This window comes from Loxodonta africana, chromosome 11, assembly GCF_030014295.1.
Source record: "Loxodonta africana isolate mLoxAfr1 chromosome 11, mLoxAfr1.hap2, whole genome shotgun sequence".
Lineage (NCBI taxonomy): Eukaryota > Metazoa > Chordata > Mammalia > Proboscidea > Elephantidae > Loxodonta > Loxodonta africana.
Genome location: NC_087352.1, coordinates 23,927,451 through 23,951,380, shown reverse-complemented (window position 1 = coordinate 23,951,380; position 23,930 = coordinate 23,927,451). Strand labels below are relative to the sequence as shown.

At 40.4% G+C, this 23,930-nt stretch overlaps 1 protein-coding gene across 1 annotated transcript in view; it reads left to right on the top strand.

Moving 5' to 3' along the window:
- The window catches only part of GP6 (glycoprotein VI platelet), a 42,300-nt gene extending 18,991 nt beyond the window's left edge, over positions 1–23,309 (top strand). Inside the window, exons 10-15 of the mRNA XM_064293188.1 lie at positions 5,588–5,623; positions 5,768–6,025; positions 9,133–9,417; positions 14,328–14,381; positions 22,251–22,301; positions 22,812–23,309. Of these exons, the coding sequence (XP_064149258.1) occupies positions 5,588–5,623; positions 5,768–6,025; positions 9,133–9,417; positions 14,328–14,381; positions 22,251–22,301; positions 22,812–23,020 (893 nt within the window). The 3' untranslated portion in view covers positions 23,021–23,309. The remainder of the gene's footprint in view (positions 1–5,587; positions 5,624–5,767; positions 6,026–9,132; positions 9,418–14,327; positions 14,382–22,250; positions 22,302–22,811) is intronic.
- The last annotated feature ends 621 nt before the right edge of the window (positions 23,310–23,930 follow it).

The window sequence follows — 23,930 nt, the reverse complement described above, 5'->3', positions numbered from 1 at the left end:
GATCAGATTTGTCATAGACAAAAACTTTTTCTGAGTCTGTAGGTAATCTTTTTACTCTTTTGGTGAAGTCTTTAGATGAGCATAAGTGTTTGATTTTTAGGAGCTCCCAGTTATCTAATTTCCTTCTGGTGTTTGTGCATTGTTAGTAATGTTTTGTATACTGTTTATGCCATGTATTAGGGCTCCTAGTGTTGTCCCTATTTTTTCTTCCATGATCTTTATCATTTTAGATTTTATATTTAGGTCTTTGATCCATTTTCAGTTAGTTTTTGTGGATGGTGTTAGGTATGGGCCTTGTTTCATTTTTTTGCAGGTGGATATCCAGTTATGCCAGCACCATTTGTTAAACAGACTGTCTTTTCCCCATTTAACAGACTTTGGACCTCTGTCAAATATCAGCTGCTTGTATGTGGATGGATTTATGTCTGGATTCTCAATTCTGTTCCTTTGGGCTATGTATCTGTTGTTGTACCAATACCAGGCTGTTTTGACTACTGTGGCGGTGTAAGTTCTAAAAACAGGTAGTGTGAGGCCTCCCACTTTGTTCTTCTTTTTCAGTAATGCTTTACTTCTCTGGGGCCTCTCCCCTTTCCATATGAAGTTGGTGATTTGTTTCTTCATCTCATTAAAAAATGCCATTGGAATTTGGATCAGGATTGCATTGTATCTATAGATTGCTTTGGGTAGAATAGACATTTTCACAATGTTGAGTCTTCCCATCCATGAGCAAGGTATGTTTTTCCACTTATGTAGGTCTCTTTTGGTTTCTTGCAGTAGTGTCTTGTAGTTTTCTTTGTATAAGTCTTTTACATCTCTGGTAAGATTTATTCCTAAGTATTTTATCTTCATGTGGGCTATTGTAAATGGTATTTTTTTTAGTGATTTCCTTTTTGAAATTCTCTTTGTTGGTGTAGATGAATCCAACTGATTTTTGTATGTTTATCTTGTACCTTGATACTCTGCTGAAGTCTTCTATTAGTTTCAGTAGTTTTCTTGTGGGTTCTTTAGGGTTTTCTTTGTATAAGATCATGTCATCTGCAAATAGAGATACTTTTACTTCTTCCTTACCAATCTGGATACCCTTTATTTATCTAACAAAATTGCTCTGACTGGAAACCCTGGTGGCATAGTGGTTAAGTGCTACAGCTGCTAATGAAAGGGTCGGCAGTTTAAATCTGCTAGGCGCTGCTTGGAAACTCTATCGGGCAGTACTACTCTGTCCTATAGGGTCGCTACGAGTTGGAATCGACTCGATGGCACTGGGTTTGGTTTTGGTTTTTAATGGCTCTGACTAGGACCTCCAGCACATTGTTGAATAAGAGCAGTGATAAAGGGCATTCTTGTCTGGTTCCTGTTCTCAAGGGGAATGCTTTCAGACTCTCTCCATTTAGGATGATGTTGGCTGTTGGCTTTGTATTAAAAAAAAAAAAAATTTTTTTTTTTAGATGACCTTTATTATGTTAAGGCATTTCCCTTCTATTCGTATTTTGCTGAGAGTTTTTATCACAAATGCGTGTTGGGCTTTGTCAAAGGCTTTCTGCATCAATTGATAATATCATGCGGTTCTTGTCTTTTGTTTTATTTATATGATGGATTACATTGATTGTTTTTCTAATGTTAAACCATCCCTGCATAACTGGTATGAATCCCACTTGGTCATGGTGACTTATTTTTTTGATATGTTGTTGAATTCTATTGGCTAGAATTTTGTTGAGAATTTTTGCATCTAAGTTCATGAGGGATATAGGTCGGTAATTTTCTTTTTTTGTGGTGTCTTTACCTGGTTTTGGTATCAGAGATATGCTGGCTTCATAGAATGATTTTGGGAGTGTTCCATCCTTTTCTATGCTATGAAGTATGTTTAGCAATAGTGGTGTTAACTCTTCTCTGGAAGTTTGGTAGAATTCTCCAGTAAAGGCATCAGGACCAGGGCTTTTTTTTTGTTGGGAATTTTTAAATTACCTTTTCAATTTCTTCTTTTGTTATGGGTTTATTTAGTTGTTCTACCTCTGTGTTAGTTTAGGTAGGTAGTGTGTTTCTAGAAATTTTTCCGTTTCCTCTAGGTTTTCAAATTTGTTAGAGTACAATTTTTCATAGTAATCTGATATGATTCTTTTAATTTCAGTTGGGTCTGTTGTGATATCAGCCATTTCATTTCTTATTTGGGTTATTTACTTCTTCTCCTGTTTTTCTTTGGCCAGTGGTTTATCGATTTTGTTGATCTTTTCAAAGAACAAGCTTTTGGTCTTGTTAACTCTTTCAATTGTTTTTCTGTTCTTTATTTCATTTAATTCTGCTTTAATTTTCATTATTTGCTTTCTTCTGGTGCCTGAGGGTTTCTTTTGTTTTTCTCTTTCTATGTGTTGAAGTTGTAGAGATAGTTCTTTGATTTTGGCCCTTTCTTCTTTTTGGGTGTGTGCCTTTATTGCTATAAATTGACCTCTAAGCACTGCTTTAGCTGTGTCCCATAGGTTCTGGTAGGAAGTGTTTTCTTTCTCATTGCATTCTATGAATTTCTTGATTTCTTCTATAACTCAGTAGTTTTTGAGCAAGGTGTTGCTCAGTTTCCATGTGTTTGATTTCTTTTCCCTGCTTTTTCTGGTATCGATTTCTACTTCTATGGCTTTAGGGTCAGAGAAGATGCTTTGTAACATTTTGATGCTTTGGATCCTGTTAAGTCTTGCTTTGTGACCTAATTTTCAATGCTGTTAAAGTCTGTTTTGTGTATCTTGAAGCCCTCTCATTGCATACATAAATATTTTTTATGGTTATATCCTCCTGGTATACTGACCCTTTAATCATTATACAGTGTTCTTCCTTATCCTTTAGTGGTGGATTTAACTTTAAAGTCTGTTTTGTCCCAAATTAATATTTCCACTTCTGCTCTTTTTTTGATTGTTGTTTGCATGACGTATTTCTTCCACCCTTTGAGTTTTACTTTGCTTGTGTCTTTAAGTCTAAGGTTTGTCTCTTGTAAGCAGCGTATGGGCAGATTGTGTTTTTATCCATTCTGCCACTCTTCAAAGAGGAAGTTATTGTTATTATTTTTTAAATTGCGCAGCAGAGTTAGGTCTGATAATTGACTTCCTGTGGTCATTGGGGGATTTTCTCAGTTCATTTATGATCAGTTGAGGGTAGATTTCGCTGTCTTTATTGGCGTACTTTTTGTGACCATATAGGCTACTGAAAAGTATTTACTTTCCACTGACCTGACCATATATTTTCTTTATAAATTTTGGGGCCCAATGATGGCACAATGGTTAGGCACTTGGCTTCCAACCGAAAAGTCAGTGGTTCGAACCCACCAGTGGCTGCTTGGAAGAAAAGATCTGGTGATCTGCTCCTCCTGTAAAGATTACCTTTTACCTTTAAGTTGATTCTGACTCATAGCGACCCTATAGGACAGAGCAGAACTGCCCCACAGGGTTTCCAAGGAGCACTTGGTGGATTTGGTTAGCAGCTGTAGCTCCTAACCACTATGCCACCAGAGTTTCCCCATAAAGATTACAGTTTAGGAAACACTAAGATTCAGTTCTACTCTGCCCTACAAGTTCACTGTGATTTGAAATCAACTTGATTGCAGACAAAAACGACATATTTATTACACATGCAATAATACCGATGCATACCACAACATAGATGAACCTTGAAAACATCATGCTGAGAAAAATAAATCAGTTGCAAAAGGACACTGTATGATCTTACTTATGTGAAGTAAACCAATATATAGAAACCGAAGATTATTAGTGGTTACCAGGAAAGGGATGGAGGGGGAAGAAGGAGTTTTCGATTAGGATACACTGAGTTTATGTTAATGGTGGTTGAATGATTTGGAAAAGGATAGTGAGAATGGTGGCACAATTCGAAGAAGGTAATCAGTGTTACTGAATTGTACATGTAGAAATTGTTGAGATAGCATATGTTTTGTTATTTATGTATATTTTCACCCTGGTACCACAATTTAAAAAAGAAGTAAAGAAAATTACAACAACACACAATATGCTATTGTCTATTTTGTATATTAGGAAAATGAAAGGATGAAAAGAGAGAATGGCAGTGTAAAGACTGAATCATCAGCTCCACTCGGGGAAGTCCATAAACAATGTCTGAAATGAATAAATTAACAAATGGATGTATCCACACATATTTTTTGTAGAACTATGGAAACATAGGGGCCCTGGTGGTGCAGTGGTTAAAGAGCTCAACTGTTAACCAAAAGGTTTGCAGTTCAAATCCACCAGCCACTCATTGGAAACCTTATAAGGCAGTTCTACTCTGTCCTTTAGGGTCTCCGTGTGTCAAAATTGACTAGACGGCTATGGATTTGGTTTGGTTTTTGGTATGGAGATATAAAAATGCCAGAAGGAATATCTAAAATCGTCAAAAGTGTGTGCATCAGAGGAGGGGCACAGAAGGAAGTTGGGCAGGGTGGGTCAAGGAACCCCTATTTGAGTTGTTTTTTTTTTAATGTAGTAAAATACGCATAATATAAAATTCACCATTAATGACATTTAGGACATTCGCAATGTCATGCAACCATCACCACTATACTATCTAGTTCCGGAACATTTTCATCACCACCAAAGGAAACTTCACACCCATTACACAATCACTCCCCTTTCCCCTTCCTTCGCATCCCCTACTGTTGTTAGTTGCCTTCCAGTCAATTCTGACTTATGGTGACCCCATGAGTAGACCCCAGAGTAGAACTGCTCCATAGGGTTTTCTTGGCTGTAATTTTTTTTTTTTTTTAAGTAATATTTTATTGTGTTTTCTGTGAAGGTTTACACAGCAGTTTAGGTTCCCATTCAACAATTTCTATACAAGTTGTTCAATGACATTGGTTACATTCTTCACAATGTGTTCTCATTATTTCTTTTTGGTTGTTCCATTTCCATTAATCTAGTTTCCCTGCTCTCTTACATTCTCCTCTTTGTTGTAAAATAATTGTTGGCGGTTTGGTCTGACATAGATGATTTTTAAAACAGCACAGTACTTACAGGTGATATTCATTATTTTTTGAGCCAATTTGTTATTTAGCTACAAGGGGTTACTTTCGGTTCAAGGTTTGAATCTTATCTCAGGGCAATAGTCTCCAGGAGCCCTCTGGTCTCAACCAATCCAGTAGGTCTTTTTTTTTTTTTAATTTGAGTTTCTGTTCCACGTTTTTCTTCCATTCTATCACGGTTCATCTATTACAGTTGGAACCGCCAGCCTTTAGGTTAGTAGTGTAGCACAAACTGTTTGCACCACCTAGTGACCTTACCATTTCCTAGGTGACCACTAATCTAGGTCTGTATGGATTTACCAGCTCTGGCTATTCTTTATAAATGGAATCATACGACATGGGGCCTTTTGTATCTGGCTTCTTTCACTTAAATTATGTGTATGTAGGACTTTTAAAAAATAATTATGACAAAAGAGGGATAATATACGCAAATGCCACATCACCATGTCTGACAAATAGGAAGTGTTGATGGGGCACCAGTTTTCTTTTTTTTTAATTAACAACATTTTTTTAAATTGTGGTAAGCATATATATGTAACAGAACATTTACAATTTCAACATTCTTTATTCTTTCCTTAGGGCTGTGCCTGGGGAAGGTGATACAAGCGCAGAAGGGTGAGTCCTCCCTAAGTCCCCAGAGCCTTCCTCTGGGTTCAGCCAGAGAGAGTGTGGGAGGGTGTTTCAGGGCCCCAGGAGGGGAGTCTGTTCGGAAGCAAGAGTCTGGGAGGGCCCTGACTTCTAGCTCTGCTTCCCTTCCAGCCCCTCTCCCCAAGCCCTCCCTCCAGGCCTCCCCCAGTGCCCTGGTACCTCTGGGGAAGTCGGTGATCGTCCAATGCCGGGGGCCTCCAGGCGTAGACTTGTACCGGCTGGAAAAACTGTCATCTGGGAAGTATGAGGATCGGGCAGTCCTTTCCATTCCGGTCATGAGGGAGAGTTTCGCTGGACAGTACCGCTGCACCTATCAGAACGGGACTGTGTGGTCTCCATCCAGTGACCTGTTGGATCTGGTTGCTATTGGTAACTGGGGGTGGGTGAAGCTGCACATGTAGCCTCAGTACTACACAGTGGTCAGCTCTGGGCTCCAAGAGGGTGAAAATGGGGATGTAGGTGATGGTAAATCTAAAGCCCCACAGGGCTGGGGTTAGGGAGAGGCAAAAGAGGGACTTGCCTTGGGTGCAAAATTTAAGGGGGCACCAAAAAAATGTGTTGTTGTTGTTAGTTGCCATCCAGTCAGCTCTGACTCATGGCAACCTTATGTTTAAGGGAACGAAACATTGCCCAGTCCTACGCCATCTTCATGAATTGTTGGTATGTTTGAGTCCATTGTTACGGCTTTTGTGTCAATCCATCTCATTGAGGGTTTCCCTCATTTTTGCTGACCATCGTGTTTGGTAAAGAGGGAGACCCTCAATGAGATGGATTGACACTCTGGCTGCAACGACTAGCTCAAATATAGCAACGATTGTGAGGATGGCACAGGACAAGGCAGTGTTTTGTTGTTACCCATAAGGTTGCCATGAGTCATAGCCAACTCGATGGCAACAATCAACAACTACTTTACCAGAGAGACATCATTTTCTTTTCTAGTGATTGGTCTTTCCTGATGATACATCCATAGTAAGCAAGCTCAAATCTTGCCATCCTCACTTCTAAGAAGCATTCTGCCAAAAAACTTAGTAATCAAGATAGTTGATATTTAATACAAGATAGTTGATATTTATTGAAGTGAAATTCACATAACATAAAAGTAAACATTTTAAATGGAACAATTCAGTGTTACTTAGTACATTCACAAGGTTATGCAATCACTACCTCTATCTAGTTTCAAAACATTTTCATCACCCCTAAGGAGGCCTCAGGAAACTCTGGTGGCATGGTGGTTAAGAGCTACTGCTGCTAAATCCACCAGACGCTCCTTGGAAACTCTATGGGACAGTTCTACTCTGTCCTATAGGGTTGCTATGAGTTAGAATCAACACGATGGCAATGGGTTTAGTTTTAACGAGACCCATACCCATTAGCTGCCACTCCCCAATCTTCCCTCCCCCCAGCCCCTGACATCCACCAATCTGCTTCCTATCTCTATTGATTTATCTATTCTGGATATTTCATACACATAGAATCATATACTATGTGACCTTTTCAATGTGAACAAAATACCACAATTTTAAATAAAGACAGTATCAGACAGGACCGTGCCCAACCATATCAGAGCCTGAGGCAAAATGAACAATGTATACCTTCTATCCATAATTTTCATGTGTTTTAAAAATGGTTAATTATTTTCCAGAAATAGATTTTTAAAATATTGTTGATTAGTTTGTTTCCATTAAAGCCGGGACAGTAACACTATAATAAACTGTGTGTCTGTATATGTATAAATAGAATATTTAAACTTAAAATAATGGTGTGAGTTTTAATATGCCTACTTTTCAATTTTTTTTTCCACTGTGTTAAATATAGTGGGAAAAATTAACCATTAAAAAACAGCAACATAACAACACGAATAGAGGGGCCTATGTTTTTTTTTTTTTTTTTTGCCTCAGGGTTCAGCAGGCTTGGTATAACATGGTAGGATTAGAGTTTGGTGATTAGAATGTGAACATCTTCGGAGGAGCCCTCTTTTTGTCTGCCAGAGGGGATATATACTAAAAAAATTCTTAATACCATGAATAAAGCATTGTGTCCTAAGTAACACAAACCCTGTCTTTATTTAAAATTTTGATATTTTGTTCATTGTGAATTTGTTTGCATTAATTTTCAACTTAAAAAATTGCTTTAAAATACTTACCTTAATTACTGTGTTTTGGGGCATTCCCTTAAATTTTGTGCTCAAGGCAAGTGCCTCACTTATCTCACTCTAATCAGGGCCCTGGCCTTACAATGATCCACCAGACCCCATGTGTGCCACCTCCCAGCTCTCATCTCCTACCACACTGCCTCTCCATCATCCACTCTAGCCACACTGGCCTCCTTGCTGCTTCTAGAACATTCCAGCCTGCCTACTTCCTTGGGGGACTAACTCAAATGCTACCTTCTCAATGAATATTTCTCTTACCACCTGTACCTAGCTTCCTGGGGCTGCTATAACAAAGTACCACAAAGTGGATGTCTTTAAACAAAAACAATTTATTCTCTCACAGTTCTGGAGGCTAGAAGTACAGATTCAGAATGTCTGCAGGACCAAGTTCTCTCAGAAGGCTCTAGGGGAAGATCCTTCCTTGTCTCTTTCAGCTTTTGGTAGCCCCAGGCTTTCCTTGGTTTGCAGCTGCAGCATAAGTCTATTGTCATATGGCACCTTCCCTCTATGTCTCTGTGTCTCTTCTCCTCTTTTATAAGGACAACAATCCCAATGGATTAGGACCCACCCAACTCCAGTATGACCTCATGTGAACAGATAACATCTTCATAGACCCTATTTCCAAACAAGGAGTTTCTGGGTGGTACAAATGGTTAAGCACTTGACTATAACCCAAAAGGCTGGCAGTTCAGAATAGACTGTACTGTAAGACATAAAATGGCACTGAAGAAGAGTGTGCTTCTCAGTTCCAGTAGGTACATGAGATTAAATGGGCAGCTCCTGTCCAGAGGAGAGATAAGAAGGCAGAAAGGGATAGAAACTGGTTGAATGGACATGGGAAATCTCGGGTGGAAAGGAGGAATGTTCGGTCACATTACAGGGATAGCAACTAGGGTCACATAACAATGTGTGTATAAATTTTTGTATGAGAAACTAACTTGAGCTGTAAACTTTCACCTAAAGTGCACACACACACACACCAAAGAGGTTGGCAGTTCAAACCCAAAGGTGCCTTGGAAGACAGACCTGGCAATCTGCTCCTGAAAGGTCACAGCCTTGAAAACCCTATGGAACAGTTCTTCTCTGCACATATAGGGTCACCATGAGTTGGAATTGGGTTGACAGCAACTAACAACATTTTCAAACAAGGTCACGCTCACGGGTATAGGGCTTAGAACTTCAACATATTTTGGGGGGGACACAATTCATCCCATAACAGGATACAGCCAGAAAGTTCCCCAGCTCTTAAGAAGGTGGGGGGACCCACACACCTCCACAGCCAAGACACTGGACACTTCCCTTTAACATCAGAATTCTATTCTAGGAGGTTTCTCCAAGCCCTCACTGTCAGCCTTGCCCAGCTCATCAGTGTCCCAAGGAGGGGATGTGACCCTATGGTGTCGGACCCAATTTGGCTTTGACCGCTTTGCTCTGTACAAGGAAGGAGACCCTGGGCCCTCCAAGAGCCCTGAGAGGTGGTACCAGGCCGAATTCCCCATCATCACTGTGACTGCTGCCCACAGTGGGACCTACCGGTGCTACAGTTTTTCCAGTTCATTTCCATACTTGTGGTCACATCCCAGTGACCCCCTGGTGCTCGTGGTCACAGGTGAGGGGATGCTGACCAAACCTTTTCTCTTCAACCTTCACAAGCCCTGATGGCAATTCTAAAGGGAGGGAAAGTGGTAGGGCAGGGGAAGATCTGGAGAATGTGTTTGTTCTCTGTTGCTGCTATAGGGGACTCACTGGGTGATGTAAAAAGTCAAGCACTTGACTGCTTGCCAAAAGGTGGACGGTTCAAACCCACCCAGAGGTGCTTTGGAATACAGGCCTGATGATATTCTTCTGAAAGGTCACAGCCTTGAAAACCCTATGGAGCAAAGTTCTACTCTGCACACATGGGGTCACCATGAGTCGGAGTTGACTCGACGGCAACTAGCAACAACAACATTGCTGCTGTAACAAATTACCATAAACTTAGGAGCCCTGGTGGCGCTGTGGTTAAGAGCTCATCTGCTAACCAAAAGGTTGGCAGTTCGAGTTCACCAACTGCTCCTTGGAAACCCTATGGGACAGTTCTACTCTGTCCTATAGGGTTGCTATGAGTTGGAATTGACTCAACAGCAACAGGTTTGGTTTTGGTTTAGGGGCTTAAAACAATACAAACTTAACATCCTACAGTTCTGAAATTAGAAGTCTGACATGGGTCTTAAAAACCTGCTCAAACCCATTGCCTTCAGGTTGATTCTCATAATGATCCTATAGGACAGAGTAGAGCTGCCCCATAGGGTTTCGTAGGCTGTAATCTTTTCAGAAACTGACTGCCACATCTTCATGCGGAGCAGGTTGTGGGTTCAAGTTGAAGACCTCGCAATTAGCAGCCAAGCACTTAACCACTGTGCCACCAAGGCCCTTGACATGGGTCTTACTAGGCTAAAATCAAGGTGTTGGCAGGGCTGTGCTCCTCCTACAGGATGTAGGAGAGAATCCATTTCTTACCTTTTCCAGCTTCTGGCGGCCACCTGCATTCCTTGGCTCATAGTACCTTCTTCCAACTTGAAAGTCAAAAAAGAAGCATCTTCACATCTCTTTCTGAGTCTGGCATTCCTGCCTCCATCTTCTAAAGAAACTTAGTACATTGGGCCCGCTTGGATAATCCAGGATTATCTCCCCTTCTCAAGGCCCTTAACTGAATCACATCTTGCAAGTCCTCTTTCCCATATAAGGTACCGTATTTTTATTCACAGAATTCAGTGGTTAGGATGTGAACGTTTTTATAGGAGGGCATTTCTCTGTCTACCACAGGACATATACACTAAGAAAAAAAACCTTAATACCATGAGTAAAGCATTATGTCTTGTTGGGGTTTCAAAAAACAAACAAGCGAACAGTAACAACAACAACAAAAAAACTCACAGAAATTACTTGACCAAATTATACCACTGTTGTAGGAAGAACACTTCGAAATGACTCTCCTTATACCACTGTCAAATGTTCAGATTTTCTTATTCTTAATGAACTAAGTACACGGATCTTTGTGAAAAATCTTGCTGCTAAATCCTTTATATCAACAGATGCAATTTAAAGACGGTTGTTGATGCTATGGAGTCCTGGTGGCACAGTGGTAAAGAGCTCAGCTACTAATCAAAAGGTCGGCAGTTCGAATCCACCAGCCGCTCCTGGGAAAGCCTATGTGGCAGTTCTGCTCTGTCCTATAGGGCTGCTATGAGTCGAAATTGCCTTGATGGCAACAGGTTTTTTTTTTTTTTTTTCGGATTGATGCTACATGCCAGCCTTTGTTCTATGATTTATATACATTCACTAGTATTTGAAGCAACCAGATTATTTGAAATATCTCAATAGAGAGAAAAGTAATAATTCTCTTAGTAATGGAAGGAATTTTTATCTTCCTAGTCATCAATGGGTTAGAAGTGACTACAGGGTAAAATATTTCATTCAAATTTAGCTAGAGAGGTCATTATTGACTAAAAGTTGTGTCCCATTCTTTTGTTGTTGTTGATAGTTTTATTGAGGTATAATTTATGTACCTTAAAGTTCACCCATTTTAAGTGTCTAATTCAATGCTTTTAAGAAACTTTAAAGAGTTGTGCAATCATCACCACAATCTAATTTTAGCTTAGCCTATTTCTGTTAACCCAAAAAAGATCTCTTGTGTCCATTTGTAGCCACTTCCTATTCCCACTCTCAGCTCCAGGCAACCACTGATCTACTTTATATATATAGATTTGCCTTTTCTGGACATTTTATATAAAGGAAATCATACAATATTTGGACTTTTGCATCTACCTTCTTTCACTCAGCATAATGTTTTTGAGCTTCTTTCATGTTGTAGCATGGAACAGTCTTCCATTTTTTTGTTGTTGTTGTTGTTTGTTTAAAAAATTTTTTTAATTTGGTGAAAGTATACACCATTTCAACAGTTTCTACCTGTAAAATTCAGTGACATTGATTACATTCTTCAAGTTGTGCTACCATTCTCACTACCTTTTTCCAAAATTATGCCACCACCATTATCTTAACCTCACTGTTTCCTAAGATTTCCATCCAAACTTTCGAGTTGCTGTTGTCAATTTGATCTCACATACATAATTCTTTTAAAGAGCACAATGCTCGAAGCTGTCAATTTTCCATTCTTAAAGGGTGTTTCTTTCAAAAGGCACACCGTATGCATATCTTCTACAATTCTCAGAGGGTTAAAAAAAAAAAAAAAACTTGGTCTTATTCCCCAACTCATGCTCCCAATCACATCTTCAAGTCTTATCCATAACCTGACAATTTCTCAACATCTCCATTGCTCTACTACGAAAACCCAGTGCCGCCGAGTTGATTCCGACTCATAGCGACCCTATAGGACAGAGTCCACCATCTATTAACTGGATGAGTTTCGTAGTTTCCATGCTGGTTTCTGTGTGTCCATCTTTGACATATTTAGACTGTTTTCAAAGCTGCAGCCGGAGGTTCCTTTAAAAACTTATGTCAGATTATTTCATACCTTTGGTCAGAGTTGGCCAGTGGCTCCTGTCACACTCCTTTCCAAAACCTCTAAGTTTCTGTGCAATCTTATTTCCCATCTCTACCTTTCTGATCACCTGTCTACTGCTCTCCTCATTCACTCTGCTTTATAGATGCTACGCTTCTTGACTTTATTTGAATATTCAGGCTTACTACTGCCCCAGAGACTTTGCCCTTGCTAGGAGGCTCTGCTCCTAGGTATTCTCATGGCTCATTCCATCAGCTCCTTCAGGTCTTCCATCAAAAGTCACCTTCTTGCCACTCTAACACACACTAGTCATCTCTGTTTAATTTTTCTCCATTACACTGATGTCATATACACTATACTGATTTGTGGTGTTTATTATCTACCTGTTCTTTCTGGAATGTAAGCTCCAGAAAGGCAGAAGACATTTTCATCAGATTTCTTTATTGCTGTACCTCAGTATTAACAGCAGTTTCTGGGCTATTGTTGGTGCTTAGTAAATATTTGATAAATGTATGAATCATTTGATTCAGGGACCTTTATTTCTTAACAGCTTTACGAAGGTATTATTTACATACCATAAAATTCGCCTGTTTTAAGTATACAATTCAGCAATTTTCAGTAACTTTACAGAGTTGTACAACCATCACCACAATCCAATTTTAGAACACTTCAATCACCCCCCAAAAGATTCCTCATACCCATTTGCAATCATTCTCCATTTCCATCAGACGAGACTCAGAAAACCTCTGATCTTATTTCTGTCTCAATAGATTTACCTTTTTTGAGTTCCTGTTCACTTATTGCTTCTTTAATCCAGCATATTTAAAGGGCCGTGCAGTGGCTAAAAGCTACAGCTGCTAACCAAAAGGTCAGCAGTTTGAATCCATCAGGCACTCCTTGGAAACCTTATAAGGCAGTTCTACTCTGTCCTGTAGGGTTACTATGAGTCAAAATTGACTCAATGACAACAGGTTTGGTTTTTTTCAGGTGACGCTTTGGCCAATGATCACTGGGGGCTGATTGTATAATTGAGTAAACCTTCCTTTTAACAATGTGTTTTTTCCTTACACACACACAGACAGCCACACAAACATACATACATAAAACAATTAGTAGAGCAAACAGGCTTTAACCAACGATGCATCCAACGCATGTATAATTGTGCCCCTGATAAGCACTATGAGAAGTACAGTGCTTTTAGAACCTAGAAGGGAAGGTAGTCTGAGAAGGCTTCTCAGAGTAATCAGTGTTTGATCTGGATTGAAGGGGGCAGTAAGTGCTAACCGAGCCCTGGTGATGCAGTAGTGAAATACTTGGCTGCAAATACAAAAATTGATGGTTCAAACCCACGAACTGTTCCATGGGAGAAAGATGTGGCGCTCTGCTTCTGTGAAGATTACAGCCTCAGAAACCCTGTGGGGCAGTTCTGCTCTGTCCTGCAGGGTCACTATCAGTCAGAATTGACTCCATGACAATGGATTTTAAGCGCTAACTAGGTTGATGGAATTGGGGTGGTGTGCACATGGGTGGAATTGTATGTGTAAACATATTGTGGTGGGAAGAAGATTTGCAGTGTGATGGGAGATGAAAAAGGAATGAGTTTTGCTCCTTAGGGATTCCCTCATATGTGATACCTGTCCCTTTGCACCAACTTATTCCACAGTTCCAGTCCCCCCATTGATTCCCCAGGAGACAAGGAGCTGGTTTTGCTCCCAGGGACAAAATGAAGATATAGTTATGGATATCCAGAAGGAGAAATAGAACTGAGATTGGAAAAGGGGGGAAGACAGCTATTGGTTTCATCATTATTAATTAGCTCCAGAATGTGCCAGGAGATGGGATGTGGACTTTTCAAATGATATTTAAATATCCACAAAAAACAGTGAAGTAAGCTTCTTTATACTCACTCTCTATGAGTATAAAGGTGAGGTGAGGCAACCGGGTTGCAGAAATGTTTTATTATTTGCTCAGGATCCACACACAGAAGCACAGATTTCTCTCCTTTTATGATTTCTCAGGAACCTCTGTGACTCCTAGCTGGTTACCCACAAAGCGACCTACACCTGTATCAGGTAAGTTTTGTAGGCTTCTCCTGTGTCTGGAATATGAAGCACGTTAATCCATCCTTCCCTCTGTCTAAATCTCTCAATTTAGTTCACTTGGTTCTTTCATGAATTTGCTTTATTTAAAAAGTTCTTTATTTCTCCCTGTAAAAAGAGTAAAAAATCAATAAACTCATTGCCTTCTAGTCAATTTCAACTCACAGCAACCCTATAGGACAGGGTAGAACTGCTCTTTAGGGTTTCCAATGCTGTAATCATTACAACCCACAGTGCTGATGTCAGATGGATCCTGGCTGAAAGCAGAGAATACCAGAAGGATGTTTACCTGTGTTTTATTGATTATGCAAAGGCATTTGACTGTGTGGATCATAACAAACTATGGATAATATTGCGAAGAAAGGGAATTCCAGAACACTTAATTGTGCTCATGAGGAACCTTTACATAGATCAAGAGGCAGTTGTTCGGACAGAACAAGGGGATACTGATTGGTTTAAAGTCAGGAAATGTGTGCGTCAGGGTTGTATTCTTTCACCACACCTATTCAGTCTGTATGCTGAGCAAATAATCCGAGAAGCTGGACTATGTGAAGAAGAATGGGGCATCAGGATTGGAGGAAGACTCATTAACAACCTGCATTATGCAGATGACACAACCTTGCTTGAAGAGGACTTGAAGCACTTACTAATGAAGATCAAAGACCACAGCCTTCAGTATGGATTGCACCTCAACATAAAGAAAACAAAAATCCTCACAACTGGACCAATGAGCAACATCATGACAAACGGAGAAAAGATTGAAGTTGTCAAGGATTTCATTTTACTTGGATCCATAGTCAACAACCATGGAAGCAGCAGTCAAGAAATCAAAAGACACATTGCATTGGGTAAATCTGCTGCAAAGGACCTTTTTAAAGTGTTGAAGAGCAAAGATGTCACTCTGAAGACTAAGGTGCGCCTGGCCCAAGCCATGGTATTTTCAATCACATTATATGCATGTGAAAGCTGGACAGTGAATAAGGACGGCCAAAGAAGAATTGACGCCTTTGAATTGTGGTGTTGGCGAAAAATATCGAATAAACCATGGACTGCCGAAAGAACGAACAAATTTGTCTCGGAAGAAGTACAACCAGAATGGTCCTTAGAAGCAAGGATGGTGAGACTGCATCTTACATACTTTGGACATGTTGTCAGGAGGGATGAGTCTCTGGAGGAGGACATCATACTTGGTAGAGTACAGGGTCAGTGGAAAAGAGGAAGACCTTCAATGAGGTGGACTGACACAGTGGCTGCAACAATGAGCTCAAGCATAACGATTGTAAGGATGGCACAGGACTGGGCAGTGTTTCGTTCTGTTGTGCATAGGGTGGCTATGAGTTGGAACCGACTTGACGGCACCTAACAACAACAACCATTACAGACAGAAGCAGACTGCCACATCTTTCTTTTGTGAATGGCTGGTGGGTTTGAACCACCAACATTTCGGTTAGCAGGAAAGTGCTTAACCGCTATGCCACCAAGGCTCCCTTAGGATAATAGATATTAATGTGCTGACCTATACCATGTCTCTATCCTGTGATAGGTAGGTGGTTTATAATACCTAAAGTGTAGAAGAATAATCTGAGCAGTTTGTCAAGTTGTGGATTCCTGTACTCCATTTCTAAGCCTGATTCTATACGCCACTGCTGTCAAGTCGATTGTGACTCATAGCAGCCCCATAGGGTTTCCAAGGCTGTAAATCTCTACAAAAGCAGACTGCTACATCTATCTCTGGGGGCGTGGCTGGTAGCTTCAAATTGCTGATCTTTCGAATAGTAGTTGATCGCTTTAACCACTGTGCCACCAGGGTTCCTTTTTCTATAGTTCAGTGGTTCTCAAAATTTAATGTGGATAAGAATCATGTTGTTGCTAGGTGCCAGTAGAGTCAATTTTGACTCATAATGACCCTGTAATAGGACAAAGTAGAACTGCCCCATAGGGTTTCTTAGGCTGTAATCTTTACGGAAGGAGATTGTCAGCTCGTTTCTTCTGCAGAGCCACTAGTGGGTTTGAGCCCCTGACCTTTCAGCTAGCAGCTGAGTGCTTAACCATTGTGCCACGTGGGATCCTTATAAGAATCATGCAAAAGGCTTATTAAAGTACAGACATCCGCGCCCCACCCCCAGAGTTTCTGATTCAGGACGTTTGAGGTGGAATCTAAAAATTTTCATTAAAAAAAAATTTTTATTGTGTTTTTGGTAAAAGTTTACACAGCAAATTAGGTTCCCATTTGACAATTTCTACATAAATTTTTCAGTGACATTAGTTACGTTTTTCACAGTGTGTCAACATTCTCTTTAATTGTGTTCTGGTTCTGCTGTTTCCAATACTCTAGTTTCCCTGCTGTCTTATCTTCTGTTTTTGCTTTAGAGTAATTGTTGGCCTTTTGGTCTCACATAGATGGTTTTTTAATGGGGCACTGTATTTGTGGGTAATCCTTTATTTTGTGCGTCAATCTGTTATTTTGCTAAAAGGTGACCTCAGGGGCTAGTTTCAGTTCAAGTTTTAGAGTATCTCAGGGTGATAGTCTCAGGGAGTCCTCTAGTCTCAACTGGGTCAGTAAGTCTGGACTTTTTAAGAATTTGAGTTCTGTTCCATGTTTTTATCTCGTTCTATCGAGGTCCATCTATTGTGGTCCTGATCAGAACTGTCAGTAGTGGTAGCCGGGCACCATCTAGTTCTTCTGGTTCAATAGTTTTCATTTCTAACAAGTTCTCAGGTAATGCTGATGCTGCTGGCCTGGGGACCCCACTGTGAGAACCACTGCACTAAGTTTTGTGTGGGACACAGTATTTCTCCATGTTCAAAAGCATCTCAGCTGATTCTGGTGTCCTGGATGATAATCTTGTTTTAAGAAATAATCTGCTAAACTGTGGCATCTCTAACATTTTCTGAGTCTCAGTGGCAGTCCTAGGTTACAAGAAACAAGAGGAATGTTAAAAAGGGCCATGAATGACCAAGAATTTGCAGATACGTGGGGTAGAGGGCAATGTGAGGGTGTCATGTCAAATGAGGCAGGGACGCATAAAACAGTATCATACTGTGTGTGTGTGCTTCTTGTTGGATTTTTAAAACTTTATATTTTGAAATAATTATAGATTCACAGGGCAACTGGGTGGCACAAACGGTCAAACACTTAACTACTAGTCAAAGGGTTGGTGGTTCAAACACACCCAGAGGCACCTCAGAAGACAGGCCTGGCAATCTGATTCTGAAAGGTCATACCCTTGAAAACCATATGGAGCACAGTTCTCTGCACACATGGGGTCACCATGAGTTGGGGTTAACTCGACTGCAACTAATAACAACAACAAAAACAGATTCACAAGAAGTTGCAAAGACAGAGAGATCCCATGTACTGTGCACCCATTTAAAAAAAAAAACAACAACTTTTGTTGTGCTTTTGGTGAAAGTTTACACCACAGATTAGGTTCCCATTTGGCAATTTCTATACAAGTTGTTCAGTGACATTAGATATGTTTTCCACAATGTGTCAGCATTCTCATTGTGTTTTGGTTGTTCTGTAGTTTCCCCCCTTTTTTAGCATCTTGCATAACTATAATACAACATCAAAACTAGGCATTTGACATTGGTATAACCAGTGTGGATAGCTGTGTATCAATGTATTGCATGTGTAGATTTGTGTAACCACCACCACAATCAAGATATAGAACTATCCCATCACCGCAGAGATATCCCTTGTGCTACCTTTTTATAGTCAGATTCATCCCCTTTCCCCACACCATTTCTAGTCTCTGGAAACTAATTTGTGCCCCGCTCTATAATTTGAGGAACTGGGGTGATGCAAGTGGTTTGCAATCAGCTGTTAACCTAAAGTTTGGCAGTTCAAACTCACCCGGAGGCTCTTTGGGAGAAAGTTCTGGCGATCTGCTTCTGTAAAGATTACTGCTAAGGACCATTGTTGAATATTTTGATCAAAGATTTTATAGAAGAATCCTGATCAAAAGAGGGAAAATTCAGAACAGAACGTCAAATTCTTATGGACTCCATAATTTCTGGAGCCATGGAGGCTGGACGAACCCCTAAAACTATTGTCCTGAGATAATCTTTAAACCTTAAACCAAAAATATCCCCTGAAGTCTTCTTAAAACCAAACGATAGTTTACCTTAACTAGTAAAAAATGTCTGCCTTGAGCATTATGCTTTTTTAAGTATTACCTGTATGGGATCGAATTGATAACAGCAACTTAAAAGTTTAGATAGGAAGCTTAGGGGGCAGTGAGTTTTTGTTAATGGGGGAGAAACAACTCAGAAAAGGAGGATGAGAATGGTTACACAACTTCAAGAACGTAATCAATGTCACTGAATTGTACATGTAGAAACTTTTGAATTCGTATATATTTTGCCGTGTTTATTTTCAACAACAACGACAAAAAAGAGTACAACCAAGAAAACTTTATGGAACTTAGTGTTACCCTATAACACATGGGGTCACCATGAGTCAGAATTGACTTGACAGCAAGTAACAGCAAGTCTATAATTTGGTCATTTACAGAATGTTATGTAAGTGAAATCATACAGTATATAACTTACTGGAATTGACTTTTTTCACTCAGCCACAATGCCCTTGAGATCCATCCAAGTTGTTGCGTTTATCAATAGTTCATTTCTTTTTATTGCTGAGTAGTATCACATGGCATGCATGTACCACACGGTGTGTTTAGATCTAAATTAAAGCAAGATTTATCAGTGAAACTCACAAGAAGAGATGTAGCAGAGAACAAATAAGCTCCAAGCTCTCATTATACTACAGACAGGTGCGATAGGCTAGGTTTTGCTGAGCTGGTTCTACCATAAAAAGGCTCCCAGGGAAGGTCCCAACCTTCAGTGGGAACTACAAATTTATTGGTTGAGGGGGTTCAGGAACTGTTTAAATGACTGTGTGAAAACAATGGGAAGCCCCTAGTTAAGAAAATGGCCTTAGTAAAGAGGTGGGCCTCCTATGCTCGTTGGCTAGTATCAGTTTGTTCATCTATTGAGCTCATGTAGACCTGATGATCCTCTTTTTTGTTTCCATATATATATATATATATATTTAAATTTTATTTTGTTATTGAGAATATACACAGCAGAACATACACCAATTCAACCATTTCTGCATGTATAATTTAGTGACATTGATTACATTCTTCGAGTTGTACCGTCATCCTCACCCTCCTTCTGAGTTGTTCCTCCCCTATTAACATAAACACACTGCCCCCTAAGCTTCCTATCTAGTCTTTTGAGTTACTATTGTCAATCTGATCACATATAGATAGTATTTAAAAGAGCATAATGCTCAGGGCAGACATTTTTTACTATTTAAGTTAAACTATTGTTTGGCTTTAAGAAAACTTTAGGGAATATTTTTGGTTTAAGACTTAGAGATTATCTCAGGGCAATAATTCCAGGAGTCCAGCCAGCCTCCATGATTAAGATATAATTCACATACCATAAAATTTACTGTTCCAACTAGGATACTACAATAATAAAAAAGGGCAAATAACAGGTGTTGGCAAGGATGTGAGGTCAGAGCTCTCATAGAGCTAATTTGGAAAACGGTTTAGCAGCTCCTCAAAAAGTTAAACATAGACTACAATGAGATTCCATCTCACTCCAACAAGGCTGGCATTAATCCAAAAAACACAAAATAATAAATGTTGGAGAGGTTGTGGAGAGACTGGAACACTTATACACAGCTGGTGGGAATGTAAAATGGTACAACCACTTTGGAAATCGATTTGGTGCTTCCTTAAAAAGCTCGAAATAGAACTACCATATGATCCAGCAATCCCACTCCTTGGAATATATCCTAGAGAAATAAGAGCCTTTACATGAACAGATATATGCACACTCATGTTCATTGCAGCGCTGTTTACAACAGCAAAAAGATGGAAGCAACCAAGATGCCCATCAACAGATGAATGGATAAATAAATTATGGTGTATTCATACAATGAAATACTATGCATCAATAAGGAACAATGATGAATCTGTGAAAAATTTCATAACACGGAGGAATCTGGAAGGCATTATGCTGAGTGAAATTAGTCAGGTGCAAAAGGACAAATATTGTATGAGACCACTATTATAAGGACTCAAAAAACAGTTTAAACAGAGAAGAAAATATTCTTTGATGGTTATAAGAGTGGGGAAGGAGGGAGGGAGGGAGGGAGAGGTTTTCACTAATTAGATAGTAGATAAGAACTATTTTAGGTGAAGGGAAAGACAACACACAATACAGGAGAGGTCAGCACAACTGGACTAAACAAAAGCCAAAAGTGTTTCCTGAATAAACTGAACGCTTTGGAGGCCAGTATAGCAGGGGCAGAGGTTTGGGGGCCATGGTTTCAGGGGACATCTAAGTCAAATGGCATAATAAAATCTATTAAGAAAACATTCTGCACCCCACTTTGAAGAGTGGCATCTGGGGTCTTAAATGCTAGCAAGTGGCCATCTAAGATGCATCAATTGGTCTCAACCCACCTGGAGCAAAGGAGAATGAAGAACACCAAAGACACAGGGTAATTATAAGCCCAAGAGACAGAAAGGGCCACATAAACCAGAGACTACATTAGTCTGAGATGAGAAGAACTAGATGGTGCCTGGCTATAACCGATGACTGCCTTGACAGGGAACGAAACAGAGAACCCCTAAGGGTGCAGGAAAGCAGTGGGATGCAGACCCCAAATTGTTGTAAAAAGGCCAGACTTAATGGTCTGACTGAGACTAGAAGGACTCCAGAGGTCATGGTCCCCAGACCTTCTGTTAGCCCAAGACAGGAATCATTCCTATGGGATAGAAAATGATACTGATGAGGAGTGAGTTTCTTGGATCAAGTAGACACATGAGACTATGTGGGCAGCTCCTGTCTGGGGGGGAGATGAGAGGGCAGAGGAGGTCAGAAGCTGTCCGAATGGACACGACAAAAGAGAATGGAGGGAAGGAGTGTGCTGTCTTATTAGGGGGAGAACAACTAGGAGTATATAGCAAGGTATATATAAATTTTTGTATGAGAGACTGACTTGATTTCTAAACTTTCACTTAAAGCACAACAACAACAACAAAAAGTTAAACATAGAGTTATTATATAACCCAGCAATTCCACTCCACACAAAAATGTATATCTGAATGTTCATGGCAGCATTATTCATAGTAGCCAATGTCCATCAACTGGTAAATGAATCCACTTCTTATTAGACCATGGAGAGAGTCCTAGGATCTTTTGAATTTGTCTCTCCTCACTGTGCAGTGTGTGCCTGAGAAGGGGAGAGGTCCATAGAGTCCAGATATCACATAAAGGGGATGTGGAACAGAACTGGAAACTACTCCATTACTTATAATCTTCCTGATTAGAATTCCCAGAAACCTCCAGAAAACTGATCATCTCACCTACGAAAAAAGGCTCCACAATCAGTGAGTAACCTGGCACTTTTAGGTCAGCAGAAAGGAGTGTGAGGATGGCCTCCGTCTCCCATCATCTAAGGCTGTAGTCTATTAATTCACTTCACTAAACCACCTGACTCTTCCCAGGAAAATCCTTGGCTTGAGGATAGGGAATGGGATGGAGGTGGGCTCTGAGATTAGGGACATCAACTATGTTATAAACAATATTATTTTCATTGGACAGAAAACGGGCTCATAGATGTTTGAACCACTTGCCAGAGGCCTCACATCTAATAAGTGATCAATTTGGGGTTCAAATCTCAACATCTTGAATTTATTGTTCATGCTCTTCTGAAATGCCATTGAATTCTGCTTCCTAAATGTGTGTGCTTGGAGCAGGGGCTGCGCTAGAAGATATGGTCTTATTCCTTCACATTTACTCTATTTTGATTCCCAGGGACTTCTAAGAACATTGCTGTCTTTTCAACGGAGTCAGGTTCTCCAACCGGTGAGTAAGTGGTCCTCTCAAGACCTACTTACTCCCCTTTCACCTTTGTCTCTTCACCTAAAATTAATTCCTTTCCATATAAGAAGCTACAACTATGATTTGGGGTTCTGGTCTGTAAGACATTAAGGAGTTGGAGGAATATCAACATTATGGAGACTGGAGTTGGGCAGCGAGATACAGTAGAAAGGCTGAGATACTTTAAAGAGTCAGAGAACTTACATCTCTTCCCCAACTTTATAGTCTTCTGCAATTACCCAGATAACCAGGTACTGTCATATCAGCCACAAATGGGGCATTGTACAGGGGAAATAATGTTCCAGGAGTTGGGCTTATCTAGCCCCAGCCCTTGGTGGGAAGGGGAGGGACACCCTACTAAAGAGATTGGCATCCTAACAAGTAGAGAATACGATCTCAGATTGGGAATAGGGCTGTGAGAAACCCAGGATATGGCTTCGAGTGGGACCTAGAGATGAGCTTTTTCTCACCTGTTCCCGTCTTTCATTTATCCAGGCCTTGCCCACCAGTACTACACCAAGGGCAATTTGGTCCGGATATGCCTTGGTGCTGTGATTCTAGTACTCCTGGTGGGTATTCTAGTAGAAGATTGGCACAGCCGGAAGAAACTCCTGGTGCACAGAGTCAGAGCTGTCCAAAGACCACTCCCACCACTCCCACAGACCCCAAAACCACACCAGTTAGGACAGAGGTCAACCAGATAGTCATAGCCATGGGTGCCACAATTAGAATCATAGGCATGGTCATACTTAAGAGATAGATCGTGTGAGTGCGGAGAGAAAGAAGGTAGAGATTTCAGATGAGAAAAGGAAGGTCATGTTACTTCTTGGTGGCTCCCAACTTGGATCTGCTCCATCAAGTAACAGTGTCTATATAAGAATTCTATTTTGGAGCAACAGGAATCTAGCAGAGCTTCAACTCTCCTCGCTGGTATTTCACACATTTGTAGATCTCGCAACGCTGTCCTCTTATTTCCGCCCTCTCTATTATGGGTTACAGATGGATCTCCCTAGGATTCCTAGCTCTTACAGCTGATCCTGTCCTGTCTCTGTGCAAAATCATCCCCATTTCCCCCTCGTGCTCTTCTCTGGTTATCCCTAAACCTAACACTCACCCTAACTCTACCTTAAGCTCCAGTCTGATAAATCTTTTATCTGAATGGGTCTGGTTCTTTCAGGTTGTCAGATATGCTATTTCTTTTCCCTGTAATAATAATGTTGAACATGTCAGTGGACTCTTGTCATACTTAGAAAAAACCCAGAGTCCTTCCAAATCCCATTGCTGTTGATTCTGACTCATAGCGGCCCTATAGGACACAACAGAACTGCCCTGTAGGGTTCCCAAGGCCGCAACCTTTATAAGAGCAGAGAGCCACATCTTCCTCCTGTGGAGCTGCTGGTGGGTTTGGAACTCCAACTTTTTGGTTAGCAGCCAACTGCTTAACCACTGTCCACCAGAGCTCCTCCAAAGTCCTTAAACTTGTCCTAAAAAGTCACTTTACAATTTGCCTCCTTGGCTATTTCCCCGAGTACCCTACTCCCAGCTCTCTAAGTCACTCTGTTTTAGCCACAATGACATTCTTGATGTTTTTCAAATATGCTGAGCAGGTTGCCA